The sequence below is a fragment of the Pipistrellus hanaki genome (genome assembly GCF_964339955.1).
Source record: "Pipistrellus hanaki genome assembly, chromosome: 7".
Taxonomy (NCBI): domain Eukaryota; kingdom Metazoa; phylum Chordata; class Mammalia; order Chiroptera; family Vespertilionidae; genus Pipistrellus; species Pipistrellus hanaki.
Genome location: NC_140509.1, coordinates 67,167,460 through 67,185,653, shown reverse-complemented (window position 1 = coordinate 67,185,653; position 18,194 = coordinate 67,167,460). Strand labels below are relative to the sequence as shown.

Here is an 18,194-nt window from a genome sequence, read left to right as displayed (position 1 = left end):
TATTTTAATAAACGTAATATATAAGAAATGTTATTTTTTTTTCTAGAAATGTTATTTTTGTTCTATATTTTCAAATATAGAATTAAATAGACTATATTTAAGAAAGCATTGAGAATATCTTTATAAAAGAATATGTTTTTTATGTTTATGTATGTCCCCTACTGGGGATCGAGCCCACAACCTATCCACACCGGGAACCAAACCGTGACTTCTTGGTTCAGGGGTCACTGCTCAACCATTGAGCCATACCACCTGTGCTTGAGATCATCTTTATAACACATAGTGGGGGAAATGGGCCTTATAAATATATAATTTCTGAATTTCATTACTTTCCACAGATACAACACACTCAGGGGAAATTGGCACCAAGAAAAAGGTGAAAAGACTGTTAAGCTTTCAAAGATACTTCCATGCATCGAGGCTGCTTCGTGGAATTATCCCACAGGCCCCTCTCCACCTGCTGGATGAAGACTACCTTGGACAAGCAAGGGTGAGCTAGCTACCCCTGTGCCACCTCACCACGGCCAGGGGCCGAGAGCATGTGCCACCACTGGTGGCAGGGTTGAGTCCTGCTTCTGACACTGAGATGCTCTGTGGCTTTGGCTGGTTACTCAACGTATCTGTACTTTTTCCTCTATTATAAAATAAAGTTATTAGAAATACATACCTCGTGTTTGCATGCTAAGTATATACATACCTAGTTATTTTTATTTTATAAATGTGCAAAACATATTTAACCCATTGAATTATCTCATTGTAATAGCTACCATGAAATTAACCCAATAATTACCAACTCTTAATTCCATTTTAAGCTAGCAATGTGGTGCATTATCTTTTTCATAATTTTTAATTCATTCAAATAATTGTTACTAATTTTACAATTATGTTTGCCATTCATTGGTCCAACTGAGGGTGGAAACTAATATGTGACAATCTAAACAAAAGCTTGCAGGCTACCTCTAACCCAAACTGCCTAAGGAATTTAGAATTTAGAAATAAACTGCCTCAGTTTAAACAGAAGTCAAAGGTAGTGTCTTATAGTTTACATGTTAAGTAATATTAAGCCATATATATATATATATATATATATATATATATATATATATACACACACACACACACACACATACTATTAAGAAATAAGTAGCAAGTAATATCAGAACTAATTCTCAATATCAGGTCTACAAAAGAGAAGGGGTGGGGGATCACTCCCTTTAACAACCCAAGGCCTAAGTTGAGCGAATTGGTTTGTTTGTTGTTCCATTTGTATTCTTAAAGGAGAATAAGACTAAGCTCTCAGCACCGGAGCCTCAGTGATAGATACGCTCAGTGGTGCCTCCCCTCTAAGCAGCCACTTCTCAAGAAAAGGCGACATTGAGATACAGAAAGAACAGCGGGCCAGAAGTCAGGGTATCAGCACCAAGTCCTGGCTTGGCCCTTAGATTTGTATGATTTGGGTAAAAAGGCTCACTCCATCTAGATCTCACAAACAGCCTCTTAACCCTTCATTTTCCTAATGTTGTTGTGAAAGTCTTTGTGGGCCATGGATTTTTCACAAGCTACAAAGAAGCCACTCAGGGGCAGGTAGGGGAGCAGGAGCTGATCCTTACCAGGAGCCTGGCTGTGAGAGGAGAGAAAGGAAGACACTGTCGCAGAAGCTACAGTGAGGAGAGAATCAGCATCTGGAACTTTGTGTCAGACTAAGAGTTCCTAAGCACTGGGGTATTTTAAAAAGAAAAATAGAATAATAAGCCTATTGAAAGTAGGTCTTTACCCCAATGTTTTCAATTGTTTGCTCTTCAGTTTTCTGTTACAGGGGTTCGTTTCACATTTATCCCACATTGAGCAGAGTAATGTGCTCAGCCATCATTTTTACTCCATTTTATTAAAATTAGTTGTAAACCTGCCTTCAGTGAATAATAGTTTACCATGTAGAGACGTCGCTGAACTATAGTTTTAACAGACATCCAACATGGGTGTGCTTATTATGTACAAGCACTGTTGTAAGCCCTTAAATTACAGGCATTTATGTTTACATACGTTACCTTATTTAATCCTTACAACAACCCTCTGAAGTAATAATATAAGCCACATTTTTCAAATTGGGAAACTGAAGTACAGAGAAGTTAAAGAACCTGCCCACAGTTCCACAGTCAGTAAGAGACGTGGTTGACATCGGATCAGGCAGGCTGACCCCTGAGCCTGTCCCTTTAACACCTGTCCCTTTAACACTACGTGATTAGCCAATAGAGTAAGATTTATTTTACCACAAACCAGTTGTACATTGATAGTAGAATGCTACTATATTTTCAGTCTTAATTGTTTAATCCACTGTGTCTCAAAGTGAATATTTGAGTTTCCAATGTGATTCATTTGAGTGGTTTTTTGTTTGCCTTTCAGCATATGCTCTCCAAAGTGGGAATGTGGGATTTTGACATTTTCTTGTTTGATCGCTTGACAAATGGTAAGTCACCAGAAAGAGTTCACACTAAAATATACACCATAAATGGGATTAATTTCATGAAAACAATACTTATTTTTAAACATTGATAATCCTTTTTCCCTCTTTCCCCACTTTCATAAGTCTCCAGCCACTCAAGGAGGACCAGGGCGGGGAAAATTACTGCCAAAAAAGAATAAGGAATAAATTCAGCCTTAGAGTCTTAAAACAGTTTCCTTCTGTCCTTGATGATCCCAAAGGAATTAGGAAAGCACAGATGAGGTTCTGTCCTTGCAGAATATTTTGGCTCTATCCAAAGGGAGGAAGTTCATTGTTAGCCAATGAATATTAGAAACTGCTCATCTATCTGATCAGTCCTGTAAGGCAGGTATTTGTGCACTTTCAATAAGTGCGTCAAATCTGCCCTATAGCCCGGTATTGTCCAGATACGTTTGACATCTTCAGAAGAAAACAATTGCTGAGGATAGAGTGGAAAAGCTTAGGCTGCAGCTGAAAGGAAAGTAAATATTCTCATTGGTTTCGCTTTTAAAATTTTTGTGCCTAAAAGGCTTCCTTCAAGAAAATAATGAAATCCTATTATATTTCCATCTACCTATTCAACAAATGATGGTAAGCTTAAGGAGCCAATGAAAACATCCCATTAAATGCCAACTTTCCTCTGTCCCACCATCTACCAAACTTGTGATTTGTCATTGCAACTTGTTTTTTTGTCATTCTATTACTTGACAAAAAACATATAGTGGAAAGAGTACAGCCTCGGACCATTAAACTGAGTTTTACACCGTGGAAAGCTAACTAAGCCACATAGGGATAGATTCCATAATTTTTTATCTCCCTTTGCTCAAATCAACTGAGAAATTGGTACCAGTTAATGAAATTAACTGTGACCCAAAGAACACGTTCAATGGTACTTATTCAAAAGAGATTATACTCATGACTCATAGACATATGAAAAGAGCATATCTCAATTAGCGATTTGGTAAGATGCCACAGCTCTTTAAAGGAGGATTCAAAGAACCACACATATATAAGCAGTAAGAAACACATGAATTTATAAATAGCTGTAAAACTGGGAGGAGGAAATTAATTATATTTCTGTCTGAATGATTTCATTTGCATGTAAGTAGACAAGAGTTGCTTGAAATACTATCAGTTATCTACAACCTGATAGTTGTGAAATAGCCCAAAAACAATGAAAGTTGCAGAAACACTTAGAATGAGGTACCCTGGAAGAGTATTCTTAGGCAACACATGGTTTTTATTTAAGATGTCCAGTCATCTTCATGGCCCATTTCACAGTCTTTCATAAACTCTAGGATACTTTTAAAATTCAAAATCATGATTCTTTAATAAGTAATATTCCTTGAATATTTACATGTTTTTGTAGCTTCAAATTTGCATCTTTGCCAGCTTGAGTTATAAAATGTCTCAAGGTTAAGTATAATCTTGATACCTAAGTAGGCCAATTCCTTATATAACTCCTTATAACTCTTAATATTGCTAATAATTCATTGCCTTTGGTGTATGGAGATTATCTGAACTAATTTTCTTTGTACAATAAGAGAAACTTAAGACCAGATCATAGTAATAATATCCTTTATACTTGAATAATTTCAAGTATAAAGAGGAAAATAAATGATCCTATTAGAAACCTTTCATCACAGAAACTGTCGATCTTGATAATTTAATGGTAATAAAAACGAGTTAAAACTGGTGACTGTTTTCCTCCAGGAAACAGCCTGGTAACGCTGCTGTGCCACCTCTTCAACACCCATGGACTCATTCACCATTTCAAGTTAGATATGGTGACCTTACACAGGTTTTTAGGTAAGTCTTTTTTTTCTTTCATATTCCTACCTCCTTTCCCGTGAATAATGTCAGTCCACAATAAACTTGCAGGAATCCTAGCATGGTAGATGAAGACTTCAAATTAATCTCAAATTATCTTAATTTTAAAATATGGTTTACCCATTTAAATCGCTGGGGGGAAAATGTTTATTTGGTTAGTTATGTTTACAGTACATAAAGGCTATATAGAGAAAACCAATAAGAGCAGGTACCTGTTGAAGAAGTTACTGATTTATTCACATATCAACAAAATTCTAATAAGGCATACCTCAAAGAATCCCAATCTGGACACGAGTTGTTGACTATCTTCAATAGACATTTGTTTTTAGTAATAAGAACTACCATTTATGTAGTGGTATGTCATTTCTAATCTTTTCAACAACCTGGCAAGTTGGGCATTATCACCACCACTTGGCCCACAGGTAAGGAGAAGCACAAAGTGGTGTTGTACCTTGCTCAAGGTCAACAACTTATAATTGGCAGAGCCTCAATCTAAATCCAGGCTCTCTGACTTGAAAGACCACCATCTTTCCCCTTAACGCTACCACCGCTCTCTGTCCAAAACAGCCCCAGTTCTTATTTGACTTTACGTGCATCCTTATTTATCGGCCAGTGAATTATCTAGGGTACATTTTTAATCACCATATGACTTTCTGCTGCCACTTAGCATGTTTCTGGCTTCTGTGCTTTGAATTTGAAAGCTGACTTGATGCCATCAAGAGTAAAATAACAGTGAAAATGATAGCAACAGTAGCAGCAACCAGGCTTATCTGGCGCTTACATATGCTGGGAACTCGCATATGTAAGGACTTGCATATATTAACACTTGAAATCCTTACCATAGCCCTTTGAGATTGGAGCTATTGTTACCCCCATTTTATAGAGAAGGAAACTGAGGGTCCTTGTGGTTAAGTAACTTGCCTGATACAAATAATAATGATAGAGGCAGAATTCAAATAGAATTGTAAAATAAACCTGCTGAATAAAAGGTATACATGGCACAACAGAAATGTTTGAAAGCAGCCACAACATGAATCAATTTCAGAAATACAAATAAACTCAGGCAATTGAAATTAGATTGCTTGAGCAAAGTAATGGCCATGAATAAGGCCAAATAGTTTTAATCTGTCTAGAGAAGGAGAATACAGACACTTTAGACATGTGTATGCACCCAGAGTACATGTAAAAAAAATGCAAAAATTTGATGACAAAAATAACACCAGAATCCAGAGCCAAACTCACAGCATGGGCTGACAAAATATGACCACACTTGCAAACCTGGATATTCTATACACACTGACTATATTGCATCCTAAGCATTGACTTGGTCATTAGCTGAAGCAGACTATAGTGGCTTCTCTAAATAGCAAATTTAAATTGCCTTGCTTATGTCTCTACTTGATTCCAAGAGCCCTCTGGTCCTTAGATTGGAAGGGCATGAAAGATGATAACTACTCTGAATGAGGTAGAAATAAAGCCAAGGAGTCCTCAGTAGGATCAACACAGTACATTGAAAATCTGCCTAAAGAAGCCTCAGATTTGCTGTGGTCAGTATTTATTACTGGTAGATCCATCTTTGGATCTCAGGAGTCTGATGCTACCTACTAGAGCTGTTTAAAAGGAAACCTCTTTTATGGCATATTATTCATAAATGGCAGCAAAATTAAATAATTAAACTGTAGTGTGAAGTAAAGTTGTCCGTTTCCTACATATTTATTTTTCCTATGAATGAAAGCCTTCATGAGTGCCAGGGAGGGGTGATTAATGAAGGTGGTGAGGATTCCCAAGGGCCTCACAAATCCTTTTAACCTTCCCCCATCTGCTCTGCCTTCCCCCTTCTCGCCACTAAAAGCAGCTCAGTAGAACTGCGAAACTCCCAGCCTGTGTTCATTTTTTTAAAAATCCCTCGGGTGCACATTTTGGAGACACTAATATTTTAAGCAAAAGGGTCCCTCAATAAATCTGAGGTCTTCCTGTTTTGGTTTCCAATGACTGAGTTATCTGTTTACCTCCTAGTCATGGTTCAAGAAGATTATCACAGCCAAAACCCGTATCACAATGCTGTCCATGCAGCCGATGTCACCCAGGCCATGCACTGCTACCTGAAGGAGCCAAAGGTAAGGTCAGACCCGGCTGCCTCCTCAGCCATCTGGAAATGCCAAGTAAACTACTTGCTGGATTCTGAATTACCTAACATATCAGAATAACTGTTGTGGGCCATTTATAACTCAAATACAAATTGTTTATATTCCAGTCCCAATATCAGCTCTGAAAATTACGCAATACTCATGAAAGAGGAGGTAAATTTTCTGATGTTTCCTTTCATAACTTGTATGAAAGGCTGCATTGGGACAAAAAAAAAATCCTCCCCATGATAGTCTGCATCTTATATGTCTTCAACAGTCCTAGTAAATAGCGGTTTTGCCTTGAATCTTTGCTACAAATGGTACCAGCACTGACAATTGCTGGGAAAGGTTTCCAACCTCATGGTTATTGATGGAAAAATAGAATCAAAACTCCCCAAGGCTCAAACTCCACTTCCTACTAAGGCAACTGAATATCCTGATTCAGGCCCAAGAAAATGAGTGAATGTCACAGTCCTCTTAGCAAGCATGCTCTGATGTGATCAACTAATCCAAAATTTAAAACATGATAATAGTGCTTGTTACTAAACCTGAGTCATTTCTTAGTCATATAAAGTTGGTATAACATAGAGGATGAATTTTCTTAAGGTTTTTAAAAATAAAATCCCAGTCCAAAACTCTGTTCAGTTCAATCAGTTTTAACATCAACCACCGACTATGCAGACACCAGAAAAACATTCCCAAGACAAAACTGGGTAGATGTCTTATCGGTATAAAATAGCCCGAAGACATTAAAGGCTCTCTTTTTTAATCTCTAGGTAGCCTGAAAGTTATATATTTAAAGTTAGTGTTAGATTCCCATTCCTCTGCTTATTTTTCTAGCTAGAGAGAGAGAGAGAGAGAGAGAGAGAGAGAGAGAGAGAGAGAGAGAGAGAGAGAGATTCTCACACACTCCACTATTACACATTGAATAAATATGCAAATTTTGCAATTCATTTTTTAATATGTTTTTATTGATTTCAGAAAGAGGAAGGGAGGGGGATAGAGAGAAAGACTGATGAGAGAGAAACATTGATTGGCTGCCTCCTGCCAATTCCCTATTGGGGATCGAGCCCACAACCCAGGCATGTGCCCTAACCAGGAATCAAACCAGGCAACCTCCTGGTGCATGGGCTGGACATTCAGCCCACGCTGAATTTCATATTCAAAGGATGGCAATGATATAGTGGATGGTTGAAATATGCAACTTATTATTTTTTTATGTGTCCATCATTTTGGTTTTAACAATTCACTTCATTTGTAGTTTTCTCTGGAGCAAGGCTGCTTTCAGGCTCTGACTTCTCCCTGCCCACAGACAGGCAACAACACTGCAACAACAAAGGGAAACAGAGTGGCAGTAGGAAATGGAGGGAGGGTACCTGAATGCTCTAAGCAATTTGACTTGCTCAGTTAGTTTCCTCACAGTCCTTCCTTTTCCTTGCAATTCATGTGACTCACCTCACCGACTGCTTCAGAGGTAAAAGTCTGGAGGATGAAAGGCCTGGACAATTTTGAGATGCTTCATTCAGTATGAGTTAGCCAAAACAAATGGTAACCCGTTTGTGAAAACATCCCCTTTGACCTCCCAATTTCACATTTTTTAACAGCTCGCCAGCTTCCTCACACCCCTGGACATCATGCTTGGACTGTTGGCTGCAGCAGCCCACGATGTTGACCACCCAGGAGTGAACCAGCCATTTTTGATCAAAACTAACCACCACCTTGCCAACCTATATCAGGTAAGAGGGCTCAACACTGGTCCAGGCACAGTATGGCCAACTGCCTTAGACTAGATCCAATCCTGGAGCCTGGATCTCACCCTTGGAGATGGCTTCATTCAGGGTCAGCCACAACGATGACCACAGCCAAAGAGCATGGATTTGAAATAGGTCCAGGATATCCCCTTTTAATTTTAACTAGTTAAAAGGATCAAATTAGTTTACAAGGATATACAAGGAATTCAATTTGCTCTGAAGCAGATTTGAAATTATTAGAAGTCAAGCAGGATCCCTACTCTCCGATAGTCTGAGAATATCTGTGTCCCTGGAAATTATCTCATATGCCATGGCCAGTTGAAGCTAGTGCTTGTAGGACTTCTATAAATGATATTGCTCAAGTGCAACCCTAATTCAGACTTACGTTTCTAGGGCCATTTCTGTATTTTATAGACCTCTGAGTAAGAAGTATTTTATCAAAGACAATAGACATTGTTAAAAAAAAAAAAAAAAATAGTTCAGCAGCATGCGAAGATTGGCCAAGAGAATTTTCACCCATGATATTGTTTCACATATTAAGCCATATGTCATAAATGAATTATCCCCATAATTTTCAACAGGATTATTTGGAGACCTTTGGTTGTCATTCACAAAATCATTACATACAAGAAAATTATTGATCTCAATTTTAGTAGACCTTTCGAAAAAAAAAAAAATTAGTGCTGAAAGAACTCCTGGCAGATCCCTCCCATAAAACAGCTTCTTTCTACAAGATGTTGCAGCTTAAGAATTCATTTATTTCCAACAAAGCACAAAAGGCACATTTTCAAAAGCCTTTCTCCATCCAGTTGATTCGCTTTGGGCATAAGGAGAAGCTAGTATTCCAAGGTTCCACCTGGTATGTATTTCAGCACTGGGCTTCCCTGGGCTGTCAGCCAGCACCTGGAGCTGGGATAGATATGGTCATATAGAGGGGACAGGATGACAGAACTAAGAAAGTCTTTGGATGATAAACTAAAAAATTAAAAGAAAAGAAAGAAAGGGAGAGAGGGAGGGAGGAAAGAAGGAAGGAAGGAAGGAAGGAAGGAAGGAAGGAAGGAAGGAAGGAAGGAAGGAAGGAAGGAAGGAAGGGAAGGGAAGGAAGGGAAGGAAGGGAAGGAAGGAAGGAAGGAAAGAGGAAAGGAAGGAGGGAGGGAGGGAAGGAAGGAAGGAAAGAAGGAAGGAAGGAAGGAAGGAAGGAAGGAAGGAAGGAAGGAAAGAAGGAAGGAAGGAAGGAAGGAAGGAAGGAAGGAAGGAAGGAAGGAAGGAAGGAGGGAGGGAAGGAAGGAAGGAAGGGAGAGAGAAAGAGAAATCAATCAATGTAATTGGTTACTTAATCTATTCCCAAATAATCTAAATGCTTATATAATTCATCAAGTAAATTATATCAATGGGAGTTTGAGAGTATTATTGCTATTGGGCAATTTATACATAAAAATTAGATTCGTCATACTGTACTTTGGCATGTAGTAACTATATATAAGACACATAATGAATTCACATTTAGATAGAAGTCAGAAATAAAGCAGACATTAAAGACATAAAAACAAGAAAGTAAGTATAGAATTTCATCAATAATAAAGAATTAAGTACCCACTGCTAATTAACAAAAATTGATTCTCAAAAACAAGATACTCCAATCTATCTTTTTTAGATATTAAAAAATGTTCTCAAAAATGGATTCCTTATTCAAACCTTTGAAGTACAAATAGTTTAAGTAATTTTTATTAACATTCCAATACAAGCCAATTTTCCAGCCTTTTCGATACAACATATAGTTATGTATATTTTTCATCAGCAACTATTGCCTATATTGGGTGATATACTATTAGGATCTAGACATACAAACATGAATAACATATAATCTCTGCCCTCAAACATTTGTTCATACTCAGATGTGCAAAAATCCAAGAAAATTTAATCACACTTTGAAAAAGGTTTTTTAAAAAAGTCTTTGAAAAGTAAATGCCTGTGTTGTTCTTTGCATCCAAAGATATTACTATAATAAAGTGAGCTATTATTTTTTTCTAGTAGTGAATTTATCAGCATCTAATCTTTGATAGAAGAGAAAAGGGTACTTTTGACAATGTCTAGAGAAAAATTGGGATACAGGACTCAAAACCACATTCAAGACACTATCTTCATCAGTATCCTGCTCGATTGGTCTTAGAATCTCTTGGAGGCTAGAGATCTATGTCTTTATGTTATAGAAGCATGCTGAAGGCAAGCCAGTATTATAAAATTACTTCCAATATGAAACTTTTTATCAGCCCAATGAGATTTCAATTCTGCCCCCAAAACTGATACTGCCTTTAATATTTGGCTATATACCATTGTTGACTACCTGAAGGAACTCCCAAAAGATAAATTCCCTGTTAAAATCAGTTGTAAAAAGTATGTAACTGACCTTTATTCAACACTCACTATAATTCCAATGCTGTGCTAAATGCTTCTTATGTATTATAATATTTAATCTTCACAGTAGCCCAGTTAGTTGAGTATTATTATCATACCTATTTTATAGAAAGGTTAAAATAAACAGCTAATTAATGACAAAGCTAGGATTAGAACTCAATCTTTTGTCTCCAGAGCCAAAGTGCCTACACACTATACACACTGCCTCTAAAACTTACATACATTACCTACTGTGTGCAGGAAACTAAGAGCTCTCCCCCAGGTCATCCTTTTGCAGGTAGGGAGACAAGAAGATTAGATATCAGTGTCTTAAAGCAGGAGGTTTTGCTAAGTCCTCTATAATAGACAGTGAGAGAGTGTAGTGGGAAGATAGTAATTGATTCTGCAGATAGTTTCTGAAAGAAAAAAAAAAACTCATGGAGAATGCATGATGTAAACTGGGCCTTGAAGCATGTATAATATTTTAAGTAACATTTTGGAGGTCATGAGAGACAGCACAGTCTGGTGTACTTTTGTGATTAAAACCCACAACTCCATAATAACTGAAAATGGACTGTCCCCATGGCCTTAGCTGAGCATTGTCCTGCCATGAACACACCCTACTCTCAGATCAGTGTCTGATAAATTCCCTGTAGATTAGCTGTACCGAAAAGGACCTGGGTCAGAAAATCCCCACACTGCGCAAGCTGTAGATGAGGAACTGGCATAAGTCTCCAGGTTTTCAATTTCAAGAGGAAAAATCATGCTACATAACATATAAGCTGAGTGAGACCATTGACAACACGTGATATTTTTTTAAATGTTAGAACTGTAGCCTTTTAACCTACCAAGGGTCCATGGTTGAAACATGAACTTTTAGGAAGTTACATGCAGATTTTGAGTATGTATCTATGCATATTTTTTAGGGAGAGGACCCATCACTAAGACTCATATTTTAAAATGAATTCTAGATTCAGAAAACATTAAGAACCATGGTAATGAAGGAAAATATATTTATGTACACAAACTACATATATTATACAATATATTGTGAAATTATACAGGAACATGCACTCACATTTGGTTAACAAAAATACAATAGAAAGGATGTGCTGGGAATTATGTGGCTTTGAGAACACCCTGTGCGTGATTACTACAATCCACATTTACTATAAATGAGATAAAATGAAAGGACTTCCTCCCCCTCCTTTTGTTGGCTATGTTCTTTTAGTTCGGATACCTAAGATTGCTACAAAATGCCTAGCCTGTGTTTATGCCCTGAGACAAAGAGAGAGCCAGGGCAGCTGGATGGAGGCTGGGTCCAGGGGCTCTCTCCTGTTATCTGTGTCTGGGCTGGACTCACTAGCTGAACTTTCAACCCAAGTTCAACATGAAGGCCATCAAGACACTTCCACCTAGCACCTCTCTCATCAGAGTGGAAACAGTCCAGGTGTCCATGGTGGACTGAGAGGGAAAGAGCATATGAAAGCTAGAACCCATAATTTATCTTCTGTCCCTCTACCCTGCAACTTCACACATTGGGCAAAGTAAGCATTAAATCAGATATGGTATTATTACCATTGCAAAAGAAATCACTTTTAGTTTCATTTAAAATTGAATTCCCTTTGATGGAGTCCAACTATGTATGAACTAAAGACAGAGCAACCTAATGAATAAAGTAATAATTAACTGCTGCATAAAACTTCATATTTATTACATTTTAAACTGTCTTGCAGAAATTTATAATCATTTCCTTAGTCACTTATCACAAACACTTGGAGGAGGTCAGCATATTTTTAACCACTTTTTATTATTTTGATGACTCTGAACCATAAATGTGGAGCTGACAGAACCAGAAGTGTTTCTTCCACCTGGTCCTATGGCCTCTTCTCAAACAAGCAACCGCCAAGGTGATACGTAACCTCATGATTCCTGCAGTAGCAAAGGCGTTTGGGCAAATGTTGTGAAAATATTAAGAAGGAGACTCAAATTTGATTTTCTGCTTAGTGAAGTTTCTGCTGTTCATGGTGAGGTAGCTGGTACGTGGCATGTCCGTGGCCCTGATCCGAACACGGGCCCGCCCCTTGGTCAGCAGTGGATGTCCAGGCTCCTTGCTCCCAGAGCAGAGGTGTGGGCAGGTGTAGGTCGGACAAAAGAGCGATATCTTCAAACAGGCGGTAAACGTAGCAGTGCCGTAGTTTCTCCAAAGGCGAAGGTCTTATTCCTCTGAGACCTCCTGGGCTGGGATTCGTGCAGCATTGCCAAGGAGACCACTTGGCTTGTTAAGGGAGAACTCAGCCACTTCATTATCTCCTGGAGTCCTGCTTCTGTTTCATGAGCAATTAAAAAGGAAAACAGACTATGTTAATGTTGTTTTTCTTCCCATAATCTCTGGTTTAAAAGAGTAATTAACTCTGACTCCCTTTGAACACCAGACTCAGTTTAGCAACATCATCCTGTGTATTTTAATCAAAGAAAGTGTCCAATAAATAGCCTGGGAGGTAGGAGGAGATGGGGGGGCGGGACAGGGAAGGGACAAAAGTTTCAAGCCGCTTGTACGATAGCAAACCTGCTCTGCCAGATTTCCTTTGACAAATAGAAATTAAATTTGATTTAATTTTAACCTGTATTGGTGGTTTACTAAATGCCAGCTGTGTTATTATTGGGGAAACAGAAGGGTTGTTTTGTTCTTAGAGTAGATAGTACTTCAAAACTCAGACACAAAGAAAAAGAAAGGTTTTGCTGTAGGGGATTGAAGGGTTTTATTTATTCCAAATTAAAGTTCTAATAGGTTTTGTGACACAAGGGTGGTTATTCACTGTTTCAGCTTTAAAAGTCAAGATTGATTATTCTTAAAACTACAAATATGAAGAGTTTGCAACACTAGAACAAACCTTCTCTGGGATAATGTGAAATTGCTGAGGGGATGCTCTTAAAGGTAGACAGATGTGGTACCCTAGGTGGGAGTCCAAAACAGTTCCAGATTTCAACAGAACGGTATCATCGCATCCTATGCTCAGGTATCCATGAGCATTTCTGATAATTTTCTCCTTTCATTCACCCCTACCTTTTACGATATTGTTCTCTGAGCCACTATGAAAGCAGGTGGGCCCACGAGAGCAGAGCGGGAGACAGGTAACTCTGGCTATTCCCTGTGAGACACCTGTACGATCCAACATGCTCACCCCAACCTCTCCCCTAGTGCAGGACACCCAACATCATTGTCTTGTCTACATTCAGGCTGGCCTGGCTCCAACTTTTCCTTGGCTGAAGCTCAAATCTGACCCATAGATGCCCACTTAAAATCCCACTACCCTCAGGATTAAACCTAAATGTCAGCACAATTTACAGATCCTGTTTTGATCTGACCCTGTTATACTTTCCAGCTTCACTTGCCGTCATTACTCAACTATGCCTCTGTGCATCATTCCATCTGAATTTCTCTCCAAGTCCCGAACATATCACCCTTTCCCTTTTTCCTTCAACAAATGTTCGAGGGCTTAACACATGCCGGGTGCTGGGAATACAGGAGATGAACAGAACAAATAAAAATCCCTGCTTCCCACTAGGGAAAACAGAAAATAGCTAAGAAAATATGTAGTATATTAGATAGGGTTCCTCTTACTTACAACAGAAGTTCCTCAAACTTCTCATAAATAGATGCATCTCTAATACATTTTTATTCTTCAACATGTGCTCTTCCTTCTGCCTATTTTAATGAAATATGTTCCCTCTTCATGGCCTAAACTCTTTGCTAACTCACTTATTCCTTCTATCTCAACTTGGACATATCTTCCTCCTGAAAGATATTTCTTTCAATGTCCATCTTCCCTGTCCCTCATATGCAATCTCACAGCCCTCTATTTCTTCCTCTATCACAGTGTTTTATCTCAAACCTGCCACTGTCTGTCTCAATGTCCACATCCCCATAGTCTGCAAGCTCCTGGACACCCACTTAACCCTGCTATATCCTCAGCATCCAACAGGTTTCTAGTGTCCAGTGAATGCTGTGGGGTGGTGGGAAGTTTGTTGGATAAGTAGGTGTGTAGATGGATGGACCCATGAACACACTGGACACATGTAGCAAGAAACTCAGAAACCAGTGTAGAAACATGACAGGCAAAAGGACTAGCACACAGTAGCTGCTCCTGCTGCTTGTAACATTCTTGCTACCCTACAGCAGGGTCCAACAAAGAATGAGAAGCATTGATTGAAAAATTCTTTATAATTATTTTCTTACTTTATATCTTATTAGAGGCCCGATGCATAAAATCCATGCAAGAGTAGGCCTTTCTTCCCCCAGCTGCCAGCACCAGCTCCCCTCTGGCACTCGGGACCCAGGCTTCCCTCCAGCCCCAGCTTCATCCGGAATGACTTCTGGTCTAATTGGCATATTACCCTCTTATTATTATAGATAATTGACAAATCTATCTGATATATGTTATTTCTGGAGTAGTTTACCTGTTCCTAATTGCCTATGGATGAGTAGTAGGAGAGTGCTTATTGCTATAATTTTAAAATCTCTTAGGCTTTTACTTAAGTCTAAGGATTTCATAACAAAAGATCCCAAGTCTGGCTTCTATCAGCTATTGACCAAAGTTTCAACAGTACTCTTTTTCTTTTAGCAGTTACTTAAACTTTTGCAGCTACTGGACTTTCAGGTTTTGGAAATTATTTATTCAGTATCCACTCAACAAACATTTACTTTTTAAATGGCACTGTGCCACATGCTGGCACAAAGATGAATAAGATATGCTCCCTGCTCTCCATGGCAATTATGTATGGCAGCCGGTCTCGACAAGGCCTGTGTGCCCATGGGGATACTCAAAGACTTCCTAAGGGGCCATGGGCATGAATAGTGCTGACAGAACCCGTTTTCAGGTCCTTAAACTGACCTGCCAGGAATGTGATTGCAGGGCAGTCAAGCCAGTCCTATACTTCCATCCTTTCCCAATTACCCTGTCCCCAGTTCATGAGACAAAGCTCTTACCCATGGTGTGTGTTGCATATTGCTCCAGTTGTGCCAGTATCACATACTACCTCCGTGTGAGAAAAAAACAAAGGAACAATGAAAATATTAAAGGAAGTCTCCTATGACTGAGGCTCTATAACTCTCCCAAACTTCTCATAAATAGATGCATCTCTAATACATTTTTATTCTTAAGCAAATTATTTTTTCACATTTGTAATATAAGTGTATTTTGATAGTTAGTTACAAATACTTAGAGACTGAGGTTAGGAAAATTTGTTTAGTTAAAATTTCAATGCATATACTTATTTTTGTTGCAGAAAATGTGATAGGGTGACAATAAAATAATAGAATGTATTATTTTACTACATAAAATAAAATTCTATGGGGACATAGAGTAGAAATATAAATTCTAGAGGGAAAAGAACCCATTTATAATTTTCGACTTAAAGAATAAATTATTCATGTGTGTCTTTTTTCTATGGATGATGAATGGGCATTAAGTGCCATTCGTTTTTAGATTCCCTTAGATATATTTAATGTATAAAAGAATGTTGTGACTTTACATTAAAATTCGATATTTACAAATATGCAGAACATTACATCTTTTGTTACCATGAGAATTTGTGATTTTAGGTATCAATACTTTCAGCAATAAAGGTTTTTTTTTCAAATAAGTAAAAGAAAATACTTTATATAATGAAGTATAGAAAAACAGCTAAAAATAATAATAAATAATAAAATAAAATAAAAGAAAGAAAGAAGTATAGGGAAAGCATAGTTTTTAAAAATTATTTTTAAGAGTAAATAAACCTGTGCAGATCACTGACACATGAGAGCAAGGCCAGTGAACAAAGTTGTTACAAGGACTTTTAGGCACTGGAATAGAAAGAAGCTTGAATTGGGGTGTGGAACTAGAAGAGAGAGCTGTCAGTTCTCTTTGGAGAACCAGGAAGGTCTTTCCTAACAAATGGTAATGGTTTATCTCAAAAAAAAAAAAAAGAAGAAGAAGAAGAAGAAGAAATGTGTAATCCAGCTGGTGTGGCTCAGTGGGTGAGCATCAGCCCAGGAACCTATGAAGTCAGTGAACTCCTGGGGGTGGCAATTTTGTCATTAATCATTGGATCCCCTGAGCCTGCCATAGCACCTGGCATAATAGTAGCACTCAATGCATATTAGTTTATGTTTCAACCATTGATTAGGGACACAGTAGGAAATTCTGTCAAATAAACAAGTCACATTCTGGCAGCTTAGGAGTGTGGACTGAAGTAAGCCCTGCAATGAAAGAAACGGGTAGACAAAAGTGATGTCATGTTCGAAGAACCAACTACCTCATACTCAGGTCTCAGAGACTGATTGGATGTGAGGACTGAGTGTGACTAGAAGATGAGTTCTCCCCCAATACAACCTAAATCTACTCAACTCATAACATTCAAACTACAAGGTTTTTCACAATGAAACCAAATTTGGAGGGAAATATTCCAAGTTGGGTTTACAGACTAACATCTAATTAAAACAAGCAACCATGGACTTTTAAAGCATCGACTATACATTATTTTTGGAAGAGTAAGCATCACCACAGGCATTCTTCAGTTTGTAAATGTCAGGCTTCTGAATGTTTGGATGTGGCCCCACAGAGGAAATTCTTGGGAGGCAGCAAGAGGTGTGTGCAAAGCTTAGGTCTTGACAACTGGCAGGCCTGTGTTTAAGGCCTTCCTCAGCCACTCACTAGCTATGCAAACTCTCGGTGAAACCTGAAACTACATTGCCTTTAAGTCAATGATGAAAATAGTAGAGTTCTGTAAAGATTAAATGAGATCATGTAAACTGGGTGCTTCATAATTGTTAGTTCCGCTTCCCTTCTTTTCTTATTCTCTGGGATCCACTGACGTACCCCTACTTCCAACACAGTTCTAGCCAAAACATACTTTTATTTATAGTGGCTGCCCCCAGAAAGGTTCTGTTTATAATCGAGTGCGCCATTGTCTTTCATTCTGTGCCAGCTTCCTGGCCCACTCCATTTCTTTCCATCTCCCTGGTGCTCATCTCCAAATATGGTTTCGCCCGCACATTTCCAAGTACCCTTTTATTCTGTCTTTGGGAAGATTATTAATGAAGACGTTAAATCAGGCTGACATAAATAACAATGCTTAAAGCAAGCCTCCAGACACTTTTGTCCTACTCATCAGAGATACGGTGTCATTTATCATCAGGTCTTGTTACAGTTTTCCAGCCCATTGAAAAACTCACATGAAGACAGTCGTTTCACTTGAATTTGTCTTGCAAGTGACCGCTCATGAGTTACGGAATTATATGTCACCCCAAGATAGAACATCTGTTACATCACACTAACCTATCACTCTCTTCCCTCATAAATCTTGACAGTCAAAACAAATTAGTCTAGCATGTTATTTCTAATAAACAGTCCCTTTTGTTCTGTGTGGCTCATGCCCAAAAGGAGATAATAGACCAGTTGATAAAAGTAACAAAATCTCATCACCGGTTCCAACATAGTCAAGTGATAAATAACAAATAATGACTCTTTGGCAAGGAGAGGAATGAATAGCAATAAAACAGCCCATACAGAAGGTCAGTATCAGACTCTGCCTCATGGAACTAAATTCTGCAAAGTCCTGGAGAGAAAT

At 38.3% G+C, this 18,194-nt stretch overlaps 1 protein-coding gene across 2 annotated transcripts in view; it reads left to right on the top strand.

The window, feature by feature from the left end:
- The window catches only part of PDE7B (phosphodiesterase 7B), a 261,989-nt gene that overhangs the window by 223,901 nt on the left and 19,894 nt on the right, over positions 1–18,194 (top strand). For both annotated transcript variants that reach the window (XM_084890685.1, XM_084890684.1), the window contains 5 exons: positions 339–490; positions 2,401–2,464; positions 4,193–4,288; positions 6,326–6,426; positions 8,040–8,171. In XM_084890685.1, coding sequence (XP_084746811.1) covers positions 339–490; positions 2,401–2,464; positions 4,193–4,288; positions 6,326–6,426; positions 8,040–8,171 — 545 coding nt within the window. The remainder of the gene's footprint in view (positions 1–338; positions 491–2,400; positions 2,465–4,192; positions 4,289–6,325; positions 6,427–8,039; positions 8,172–18,194) is intronic.